At 44.6% G+C, this 12,500-nt stretch overlaps 1 protein-coding gene across 12 annotated transcripts in view; it reads right to left on the minus strand.

The window, feature by feature from the left end:
• Positions 1-12,500, minus strand: part of LOC113808106 (uncharacterized) — a 296,198-nt gene that overhangs the window by 109,573 nt on the left and 174,125 nt on the right. For all 12 annotated transcript variants that reach the window (XM_070134111.1, XM_070134118.1, XM_070134112.1 and 9 more), the window contains exon 3: positions 8,070-8,296. In XM_070134111.1, the coding sequence (XP_069990212.1) occupies positions 8,070-8,296 (227 nt within the window). The remainder of the gene's footprint in view (positions 1-8,069; positions 8,297-12,500) is intronic.

The following is a 12,500-nucleotide window of genomic DNA, read 5'->3' on the forward strand; positions in this document are numbered from 1 at the left end:
AATAGTTAGACGAGAATAAATTTTGGATTCGTTGTATTTACAACTGAATTCTTCACCTATTTACGTATTTCCTGCAGCCTTTTTTCTGATTACATTCAAAATGCAAAAATATTCTTGGTCTCACGTTTTATACAGAGCCTGTTAACACGCTACAAAGGTTACTTCCGATATTACAGGTATTTTAGCGTTAAAAGAGTTACTATACAATTGTCCGCTTCTTGAAACAGGAAAGTAGCAGCGCGTGGTTTCTCACCTCATGAATTATCTCGCTCATTACAAAACAGCCTTCTGTTTATTTTATTTACTTTCTTATTATTTCTGATGTTATCATCATCATACTTTTCACCATTGTTACCTTTATTATAAATTTTGTTATTAGCAAAAGTAGTAACATTGTTTTCATCGTTATTTCTTTGTATTTAATTCTCATTATTTATATTTTATTGTAATTATCATTTTCATCATTACTGTCATCATATTCCTTTTAGATATCATCATTATAATTATCATCATTAACGTCAATATTATTATATTTTTTTTGTTTATATTGTCACTATTATCGTTATTAGTGTTTTGTACTTTAATTCTTATTCTATCATTCTTAACTTTATAGTTAGTATTGATACATTAATCATTATCATCACTCTTATTAAAATTATAGTTATCATTATCAGCATAACCACTAACTTTATTGTTATCATTTTTACTACAATTACTTTCATTCTTTTGATTACTACAAATAGCATGATCATTATCATTATCATTACAATTATTATCTTTATTCTTCTTATTATTTTTATCACTATCATTACTATCATTATCTATTATTATCTTTATTCTTCTTATTATCATTTCTATCACTTTCATTACTATCATCATTATCAATATCCTTATGATTATCACTCATACTCTCCTTATGATTACGACTGGTATCATTATCATGATTATTGTATCAATAAAGTTCTGATCATTATTTTCATCATTTATTCTATTGTGATTATTTTCATTATAATATTTTTTAGCACTAAATTCTTTAGATATTACTATCATTGTTATCATCATTACTGTAGATAATATCATCATTGTCATCATTATCATTACTATTGTCATAATTATCATTAATATCATTACTAGCATCATTACTACTATTATTATGAATACTTTTTCTATTATCATTCTTACCAATTTGAATATGATGATCATTACCATTATCATCACCATCATTATCTTTATCACCATATATTCTATTATCATTATCCTAATTTTTATCCTTATCTACATGTTCACTAATCATCATTGCAGCTGTTGTTACTATCATTATCATTGACATCATTATAAGAAAACAAATCTGGCGTAATAATCAAAACAATCAAAAAGCAAAAAAATGCACGAGATAACGAAATTGATGCTCGGATGCTGATTGGACAGAGATGAAGCTTAAGAGATTGCAGCATCACGTAGGGGATGAGTGAATGGACGCTGAGATTGGATGGGTCGAAGGGAAATCGTTTTCGGAGATACGGATAGTGTATCATTATCATCATTACTATTATTACTATGATTATTTTTGTTATTATTGTCATCATTATAATTGTTATCATTGCTATCATTATCGTTATTATCACCATTATCATCAGTGTTATTATTATCATTATCATCATTATTGTTTTTGTTGCCGTTATTGTCACTGATATTGTATTATTACTATTATCATTATCATCATCAGATCATTTACAACTCGTCAAACTATCCTTCCATCTTTAAAAAATAGATGCCCATCACATTAAACATGCCGTGTAATAGCTAAAAAAAAAAAAAAAAAAAAAAAAAAAAGACAAACAAAAACAATGGTAAAAATAACAACAGAACACGTCTATATTTACATCTTTCCTTTGGCTTTGAGCCCTCTCCCTTTATCTTTTTCTTATTTTGTCTCTGTCCCTATCTCTCCCCTACCTCTCTCTCTCTTCTCCCTTCTTATCACTCCTACTCTTTCGCTATCTCTCTCTCTCAACTCCCTCTCCTCCTCCCTCCCCTCTCTGACGTAACAGCTACTTCGAGACCCCAAAAAAATTTCGCCACAAACGTCTCAAAACTGACAAAACCAAATCAAACGCCCCCCCCCCCCCAAGGCAATCTCTCCCGAAGATGAATACAAAGAGAGAGGAGCGAGAAGTCCAAGCGGCGGGGCAGTGACGTCATATAAAGGGAAGTTTCATATCCAACGGTTTCCCTGGAGGTGAGGAGGGGGTTGGGTGAAAAGGGAGGGTAGGAGAGGTGGAGGAGGAGACGGAGAGGTTGGGGGTGGGTGAGGGGGGAGGGTAGGAGAGGTGGAGGAGGAGACGGAGAGGTTGGGGTGGGTGAGGGGGAGGGTAGGAGAGGTGGAGGAGGAGACGGAGAGGTTGGGGTTGGGTGAAAAGGGAGGGTAGGAGAGGTGGAGGAGGAGACGGAGAGGTTGGGGGTGTGTGAGGGGGGGAGGGTAGGAGAGGTGGAGGAGGAGACGGAGAGGTTGGGGTGGGTGAGGGGGAGGTAGGAGAGGTGGAGGAGGAGACGGAGAGGTTGGGGTTGGGTGAAAAGGGAGGGTAGGAGACGTGGAGGAGGAGACGGAGAGGTTGGGGTTGGGTGAAAAGGGAGGGTAGGAGAGGTGGAGGAGGAGACGGAGAGGTTGGGGTTGGGTGAAAAGGTAGGGTAGGAGAGGTGGAGGAGGAGACGGAGAGGTTGGGGGTGGGTGAGGGGAGGAGGGTAGGAGAGGTGGAGGAGGAGACGGAGAGGTTGGGGTTGGGTGAAAAGGGAGGGTAGGAGAGGTGGAGGAGGAGACGGAGAGGTTGGGGGTGGGTGAGGGGGGAGGGTAGGAGAGGTGGAGGAGGGGACGGAGGGGCTGGGGTGGGTGAGGGGGGAGGGGTAGGAGAGGTGGAGGAGGAGACGGAGAGGTTGAGGGTGGGTGAGGGGGGAGGGGTAGGAGAGGTGGAGGAGGGGACGGAGAGGTTGGGGGTGGGTGAGGGGGAGGGTAGGAGAGGTGGAGGAGGACACGGAGAGGTTGTGGGTGGGTGAGGGGGAGGGTAGGAGAGGTGGAGGAGGAGACGGAGAGGTTGGGGGTGGGTGAGGGGGAGGGTAGGAGAGGTGGAGGAGGAGACGGAGAGGTTGGGGTTGGGTGAAAAGGGGGAGGGTAGGAGAGGTGGAGGGAGGAGACGGAGAGGTTGGGGGTGGGTGAGGGGGGAGGGTAGGAGAGGTGGAGGAGGAGACGGAGAGGTTGGGGGGTGGGTGAGGGGGAGGGAAGGAGAGGTGGAGGAGGAGACGGAGAGGTTGGGGTTAGGTGAGGGGGGAGGGTAGGAGAGGTGGAGAAGGGGACGGAGGGGCTGGGGTTGTGTGAGGGGGGAGGGTAGGAGAGGTGTAGAAGGGGACAGAGGGGTTGGGGTGTGGGTGAGGGGGGAGGGTAGGAGAGGTGGAGGAGGAGACGGAGAGGTTGGGGGTGGGTGAGGGGGAGGGTAGGAGAGGTGGAGGAGGAGACGGAGAGGTTGGGGTGGGTGAGGGGGGAGGGTAGGAGAGGTGGAGGAGGAGACGGAGAGGTTGGGGGTGGGTGAGGGGGGAGGGTAGGAGAGGTGGAGGAGGAGACGGAGAGGTTGGGGTGGGTGAGGGGGGAGGGTAGGAGAGGAGGAGGAGACGGAGAGGTTGAGGGTGGGTGAGGGGGGAGGGTAGGAGAGGTGGAGGAGGAGACGGAGAGGTTGGGGGTGGGTGAGGGGGAGGGTAGGAGAGGTGGAGGAGGAGACGGAGAGGTTGTGGTGGGTGAGGGGGAGGGTAGGAGAGGTGGAGGAGGGGAAGGAGGGGTTGGGGGTGGGTGAGGGGGGAGGGTAGGAGAGGTGGAGGAGGGGACGGAGGGGTTGGGGGTGGGTGAGGGGGGAGGGTAGGAGAGGTGGAGGAGGGGACGGAGGGGTTGGGGGTGGGTGAGGGGGGAGGGTAGGAGAGGTGAAGGAGGAGACGGAGAGGTTGGGGTGGGTGAGGGGGAGGGTAGGAGAGGTGGAGAAGGGGACGGAGGGTTGGGGGTGGGTGAGGGGGAGGGTAGGAGAGGTGGAGGAGGGACGGAGGGGCTGGGGTGGGTGAGGGGAGGGTAGGAGAGGTGGAGAAGGGGACAGAGGGGTTGGGGGTGGGTGAGGGGGGAGGGTAGGAGAGGTGGAGGAGGAGACGGAGAGGTTGGGGTGGGTGAGGGGGAGGGTAGGAGAGGTGGAGGAGGGGACGGAGGGGTTGGGGGTGGGTGAGGGGGGAGGGTAGGAGAGGTGGAGGAGGGGACGGAGGGGCTGGGGTGGGTGAGGGGGGAGGGTAGGAGAGGTGGAGGAGGGGACGGAGGGGTTGGGGGTGGGTGAGGGGGGAGGGTAGGGGAGGTGGAGGAGGGGCTGGGGTGGGTGAGGGGGGAGGATAGGAGAGGTGGGGAAGGGGACGGAGGGGTTGGGGTGGGTGAGGGGGAGGGTAGGAGAGGTGGAAGAGGGGACAGGAGGGGCTGGGATGGGTGAGGGGGGAGGGTAGGAGAGGTGGGAAAGGGGACAGAGGGGTTGGGGGTGGGTGAGGGGGAGGGTAGGAGAGGTGGGGAAGGGGACGGAGGGATAGGGGTGGGTGAGGGGGGATGGTAGGAGAGGTGGAGGAGGGGACAGAGGGGTTGGGGGTGGGTGAGGGGAGGTGTATGTGGTCTGGGAACGTCCCGGGGTTGGGGAAGGGTAAGGGGGTAAGGGGGAGAGACATAGGGGGTTTTCGGTGCTTTGGTGAATGAGGTTTTCTTTGATGGCGATGGAGGGAGAGGGGGGGAGAGGGAGGAGAGGGGGAAGGTATTTGTGGCGAGTGACTCTTTCTTTGGATGTGGTGGTAGTAGGGGGGGGGGGGGTGTAGGGGAGCAAGAAGGAAGGGGGGCTGGGTGTTCGTGACTATCGAGGTTTCCTTTGGCAAAGTTGGAGGAGCGGGGATGGGGGTAAGGGTAGGGGTACGGTGGAAGGGGAGGGGGGAGGGGGATTGTTTGCAGTGACAGAGGCTTTCCTTTACCTGTGGGGAAGGGGGGAGGGGAGGGGTAAGGGGTAAGGGGTCTCTTTTTGGTCCCCAGTGACTTCCTTTGACACAGACGAATCAGTCGTATCTGCCATCCGGAATGTCCGAAAAAAGCCGATGATTTATGAAGTCCAAATAGATTTCGCGGAATTTTCGACATTCGCATTAATCTCGGGATCTCTTTCTAAACACTATGATTTAAGGGAAGGACAATTTTCATTTCCTGCCGTTTGCTTGTTTTGGATGAGAGCAAGTAAATAAAATAAAATGTAGACGAAGCCACGGAGAAGGAAAACGCAGACGTCCAGGAAAATAAACAAATCATTCCAAGGTTTAAGGAAAGAACTAAGGAACTCACGCACGAAAGACGCTGCCCACGAAATCTTTCCTTTGCCTGTTACTTCTTTTTTTGTCTTCTTTTTTCTTCCTTTCCTTCTTCGTCTTCATTATCTTCTTTTCCTTCTTCTTCATCTTTTTTTTCTTTTCCTTATTCGTCATCATCTTCTCCTTCTTTTTTTCTTCTATTCATTCTTCGTCTTCATCATCTTTTTTTCTTCTTCTTTATCATCTTTTCCTTCTTTTTTTTCTTTTACTTCTTCGTCTTTTGTTTTCATTTTTCCTTCTTCGCCTACATCATCTTTATTTTTCTTTTCTTTTCCTTCTCCTTCGTCTTCATCTTGTTTTCTCTTTTTCCTCCTCCTTCCTCGTCTCCCTCCCCTTTTCCTTCTTCTTTTCTTAACCTTTTCTATAATCTGCTTTTATCACCGATTCCGAATTTTCCCAAACAATTTGAGGGCGAAATAAAATCAGGGAACTGTCAGTTCAGCTCTTTCATGTGACTTCAAATATCCCCATAATACTAATACTACTAAAAAACAATTATGATTATGGTGGCCATCATAATAAGATTTTATTGGGGACAGTATTTTGATGATAACGAAAAGAATATAAGCACAAAAACAAAGACAATAAAGTTACACATAAATTCCCGACTCTACTATTACCTTAGAATTACGCTCACTTCCTTTTGGAAAGCTATCCCTTAATTGTAATACAATATAAGTTATGAGCACATACAAATACGCGCAATCATACCTACACACACAGACTAACACACACACACACTAAAACGCACACACTAACGCGCGCGCGCACACACACACACACATAGATTAAACCGCATCATTGCAGAGCGGCAATCGGCAAATCCTTTTTCTCTCTTCGTCTCGCCTTCTGAATGGGCGCCCAAAGAAGCGAGCCTCCGGTTGATTGGCGTCTTCACAGCGGAACCTTTGGCCAGGACGCAAATCTTAACACAAACCCCTTGCTTATCATCAGAGACTTTTTCAAGATTCCGGCAGAGATGGGACTGGCCAAAGATGCAGGGAATTGAAGATTATTACGAAATGTATGTCATTGCTGCTCAAAGGATTGGGATGGGAGTCATGTACACACATATACACTCAGAGACAGATACAGACAAAAACACACAAGCATATACATATATATATATATATATATATATATATATATATATATATATATATATATATATATATATATATATATATATATATATATATATATATATATATACATATATATATATATATATATATATATATATATGTATATATATATATATATATATATATATATATATATATATATATATATATATATATATATATATATATATATATATATGTAAAACAATGACTAAACAATACCCCACACACTAATAATAAAACGTTCACCGTCTCCAACTGCTTATGAAAGTCCAAAAGAAATTTGCCAATTGTTTTTAGCTCGGAGCTCCGTGGACCAATTCTTTCCAACTTTGGGAGGAAGTTTGGAAGTAAAAGGTTCAGAAGTGGCATGAGACTGAGGCAAAGAAGATCTTAAAAAAGGAAGAAAAAGATAAGACGAAGTGAAGCGTGGGTTAAAAATGTGAAAATGAGAATGGATCGATCGGGGGGAAAAATGGGAGACAAAGGAAAGAGATAGAAGAGAAAAAATATTGGAATTGACCAGACAGACACAGAGAAAAAAGGAGGATCAAAGTGAAACAAAATTTTAAAAACTGCGAAAGAAAGAATAATTGATTGACTGATGGGAGAAAGAAAGGAAAATATGGGATTGAATGAGTGTCAGATAAACATATATATATATATATATATATATATATATATATATATATATATATATATATATATATATATATATATATATATATACAGAGAGAGAGAGAGAGAAAAAGAAAGAGAGAGAGAGAGAGAGAGAGAGAGAGAGAGAGAGAGAGAGAGAGAGAGAGAGAGAGAGAGAGAGAGAGAGAGAGAGAGAGAGAGAGAGAGAGAGAGAGATTGAAAGAGAAAAAGAGAGGGGTGAAATGAAGCCAAACAGATGAAAGACAGATCAGATGAAGTCAAAATGTCATTCAACTCGTAAATATTGGCATTCAGATCTCAAGCGCTTAAAGAATGGGCAATCAGCGGCGGTGGAATAAAGGGAATATTTGATTATAAACCTTTTTTCCAAATAAGCATAAAAGTCTATATCCCTCATTATGATCCATGAATAATCAATTACTTTAATAAATGTATAATTCACAAACACTTTATATATATATGTTTCCATAAATATGAAATAAACAAATAATGATCATGTCATAACTAAATCTATCTATATATAGATACGTAAAACTGAACATATATGCATCCATCCATCCACCCATCCACACACACACACACACACACACACACACACACACACACACACACACACACACACACACACACACACACACACACACACATATATATATATATATATATATATATATATATATATATATACATACATACATAATACATATGTATATTTATACATCTGTACAAACACACACTCACAAACACACACATACACAAACACACACATACAGACACACACAAATGCACACAGACACACACACATACACACATATATATATACATACACACACACACACACACACACACACGAAGGAACAGCGAGCCACTTACCACATGGGCTGCGGTTTCCTCTGGAGCTCCGGAAAGGCTTGTCTCACTATGGGCGTCCACAGGTTATACAGGACGCAGATAGTTAGGCTACACAACCAATAGAAGAAAACGTTTCCATACGGATTTATAACTGTCCTTGGTTGCCGCTGCTTCTTCTTTTTTCGAATCTTTGGCGATCCGGTTGAGTTCTTACTAACGTCCTCCTCATCTGTCTGGTCGACGGTGTCCTGCGGAGGGAGGAAATAAATCCGGGTTATGCTCAAGATATCAGGGTTACGTAGGGTTGATGTTGTTTGAAGGATCTAGTGTTTTGATTACTAAACTTAACTATTACTAAACTATTTTGGTAATTTTGAGTTTAATATCACTAATAAAGTCATTTAAAAAAGCACATTTGAAGATAATCACAACGTTTCTCAACGCTACAATTCTGAAATAATCTTGGAGAAGAAAGTCAAAGGCTTGAAAACGTCGAATTCTGACTCAAATCGGTGTTGGTCGTCTTAATCTAAAATTTCACACGCCCCTAATGACTTTTTGATCCTTGAAACCGTCGCACGATCGCTCCATCTTTTATGCCATAAAATTTCTCTAGTTTTTTCTTACTGCCTCCATGCAACAGACCTTGTTAATATGAACAAACTCCTGAAGCTTCAATGGCCGAGAGAGAGAGAGAGAGAGAGAGAGAGAGAGAGAGAGAGAGAGAGAGAGAGAGAGAGAGAGAGAGAGAGAGAGAGAGAGAGAGAGAGAGAGGGGGGGGGGGGGCTTAACGCGAATACTTTGCAGCAGAATGACATTCTCAACAAACATCCACTATTGTATAGACCGAGACAAACAGCAAAAGCAGAGAGAACAACACCCAGAATTCTCGACAGAGGTTAGTAAAGTATTTTCTTCCGTGGACTTTTTAAACTTGTTTTCATTTCCTTGCCGTTGAACGAGATTATTCCTTCGGGAGCCAAACTCTTCTCTAAGCTGGATGAAGTTAACTCGCCATGGAGAGTTAATTCGGAGCCTGAACAATACGTATCGTTCTCAAGCCCCTTTAAAATTATTATATAGGAAACATTTTTTTATTTTTATTTTCTTCTTGCTCGAGAACATACATAGTTCATTTGAACAAAGTGTTACAAGACATTCGGAGTAAAATATATGAAGCAACGTAACCGACTAAAAAAGGGAGTGGGAAAAACACAAGACCGTGATTTTCGTCCTCTTCCCCCTTTCCCTTTGTACTAATATAAAAGCCCGAGGCAGCCCGTTTCACTTTCACAACAGGGCGCTTTGTTGGAACAGCCAAGGTCGTGTAAAGAACGGATTATAGACAGAAGGATCCGAGGGGGAGGTCTAGTGTCCACATGATATTGGTCCAAACATTAATTTCCAAGCGGAGTTGACGCAGGTCTTAATGGTTCTGATGGAGAGGCAGTGGATAACCGACAGCTGACAGGCGTGTGGTCTGAACGCTGAAGTTTGGTGTGATCTGTCAACCTCTTGTTGGGGAATAATTACGGTATGTTAATGTTGGGCGAGAAACCACGCTGGTTGTGATCAAGATGGAATGGCTGTGCATGAGACGCATATTCGCATGCGGGGTGTTGTAAAACGGGAGAATAAAACGTTATCAACAACAGGACCGACAGTACTACCTTCCAAAACAACCGAACAACACTTCAACTCGTTTTGCCAGAGTTCTCCCCAATCCCTCTTCTTGAACCAACAAACCTCTCCTCGAACTCACAGTTTACGAAACAAACCTCATCACAAAGTTATGAACCCCGTGAACCCTTGAACCTGAATCTCAGCCTAACACACCCACGAGGTTAAGAAGCAAGAAAGAGGAAGAGGGAACGGGGAAAGAGGTCGGGGGAACACGTTGACTATAACTCCCTTTACACATAAAAGGGACATTAACAGCCCTCAACTGAAAGGGGAGGCTAGTTCTCTTCTGACAAGGGAAAGTGGGCGATTGACGATCATGCCTTTACAACACTGAAATCTTCCTCGATCTTGTTCATAAGGGCGCTTGTCGAATTCTTGTTCACTGCTTGTCATCGGGAGAGCACCTGTGGGCGTCTCACTGTGAGGAAACAGACTCGCACCGCCGCTTCCAATAAGGCAGCTCGTGGCGTCAGACTGTCAAATGACGAGTATATTCCACTTTGAAACTCGAGAGAATAGGACGAAACAAAGAATGGGAGAAATAGAGGCAGGGAGGAGAGAAAGAAGAAAGGGGGAGGCAGAGAGAGAGAGAGAGAGAGAGAGAGAGAGAGAGAGAGAGAGAGAGAGAGAGAGAGAGAGAGAGAGAGGGGGGGGGGGGGAACTGCCGACAAAGGGAAAATAAAAAGAAATGAAGATGTGGCGAATTGAGAGAGAAAAATATACATAAACCAAACCCAACAGAAACGCAGAAAGAGACACATAAAATCCACCCCGTGAACCCCCATTCCCCCAAATCACCCAACGGCCACGCACAAAATCTCCCGACGCAGGCAAGACACGCCGGTTCATGGACTCGTCATTACCGCCATCCGAATGCCTGACGAGTGAAGGTTCCTCCCGAGACGCAGTAAAATGAACATGAATTCTCGCTGATGGCTCGTGCGTCGGGAGTGAGTAGCAGGCTCATCACGCGGTCGACCCTTTACGACGGCCGAGGTAAGTGTCGGCGGTTTATAGAGGCTTGTTCGTGCCTCGGCCATAACGCCGTCGCAATTATGGCTATTGACAACGGATGCTTAGTGCTCCGTGCGCCTTATTGGGTTGCGATTGTGTGTGTGTGTGTGTGTGTGTGTGTGTGTGTAATTAATGAGGTAAGACCATTTTCCGAGTCTAAGCATAATAAACTAGATCTTAATTTAGCTCGAGTTTAATATTAAACACAGGAGAGAAATGGCAGCTACGCATTACGTAGAGATTCTCATTAAGAAAACTAAAAAGGGATTTAACTATGAAATAATGGCCCTTCGGTGTTGTATGATTTAGGATAATGTATTCTTATCCTTGGATTATAAAGATTACTTGTACTGTTTTTGGTTTAGCATAACCATCGCATCAGCATCACACACACACACACGCACACACACACTCACACGCGCGCAGCATTTGGTAAATCATAGATCCTTACATTAATTACAGCATGCGCTTAATTGCATATCCTCGAATGAAAGAGTTTCGAAGGCTTGATTTCACAGCTTGAAATTTTACTGTATAAATTTAAGGATTTTGCTGCATGCTTTTAATCCTTAATGTGGACGATAAATCAAATGAATGTGCACACAGACACGTAACAGATATATAAATGGATTCAATACGCATGTATATGCATATGTTCATACATACAAACATGTATATTGATATGTTCATACATATCAATATGTATATACATACGTTGATACATACAAACATGTATATATATGCACAGGGTTGTACCACAGTTAGAATCCTTATTCCTATGCTAACAAACTGCTTGTTTAGTTTGTTAATTGTACTACAACACTGAATATAAAGCAATACACGAATATCCATGAAAATATAAAGCAATGCATGAATATTTTTCAATATAAATGATAACTTTGCGGGAATATGAGTTATTACAGGACGACAATTAATATAGGTGTATCATTCTCGTGCTTCTGGCAGCGGCGGTTCAGTTCAGTTCAGTTAGATTTGCGAGTCTAGCTCCGGCTGGGCCTTTTCTCTAGTGGCCGGGCCTTTTCTCTAGTGGCCGGGCCTTTTCTCTAGTGGCCGTGCCTTTTCTCTAGTGGCCGGGCCTTTTCTCTAGTGGCCCGGCCTTTTCTCTAGTGGCCGGGCCTTTTCTCTAGTGGCCCGGCCTTTTCTCTAGTGGCCGGGCCTTTTCTCTAGTGGCCGGGCCTTTTCTCTGGTAGCCGGGCCTTTTCTCTAGTGGCCGGGCCTTTTCTCTAGTGGCCGGGCCTTTTCTCTAGTGGCCGGGCCTTTTCTCTAGTGGCCGGGCCTTTTCTCTGGTGGCCGGGCCTTTTCTCTAGTGGCCGGGCCTTTTCTCTAGTGGCCGGGCCTTTTCTCTAGTGGCCGGGCCTTTTCTCTAGTGGCCGGGCCTTTTCTCTAGTGGCCGGGCCTTTTCTCTAGTGGCCGGGCCTTTTCTCTAGTGGCCGGGCCTTTTCTCTAGTGGCCCGGCCTTTTCTCTAGTGGCCGGGCCTTTTCTCTAGTGGCCGGGCCTTTTCTCTAGTGGCCGGGCCTTTTCTCTAGTGGCCGGGCCTTTTCTCTAGTGGCCGGGCCTTTTCTCTGGTGGCCGGGCCTTTTCTCTAGTGGCCGGGCCTTTTCTCTAGTGGCCGAGCCTTTTCTCTAGTGGCCGGGCCTTTTCTCTAGTGGCCGGGCCTTTTCTCTAGTGGCCGGGCCTTTTCTCTAGTGGCCGGGCCTTTTCTCTAGTGGCCGGGCCTTTTCTCTAGTGGCCGG

This window comes from Penaeus vannamei, chromosome 19 (genome assembly GCF_042767895.1).
Source record: "Penaeus vannamei isolate JL-2024 chromosome 19, ASM4276789v1, whole genome shotgun sequence".
Classification (NCBI taxonomy): Eukaryota; Metazoa; Arthropoda; class Malacostraca; order Decapoda; family Penaeidae; genus Penaeus; species Penaeus vannamei.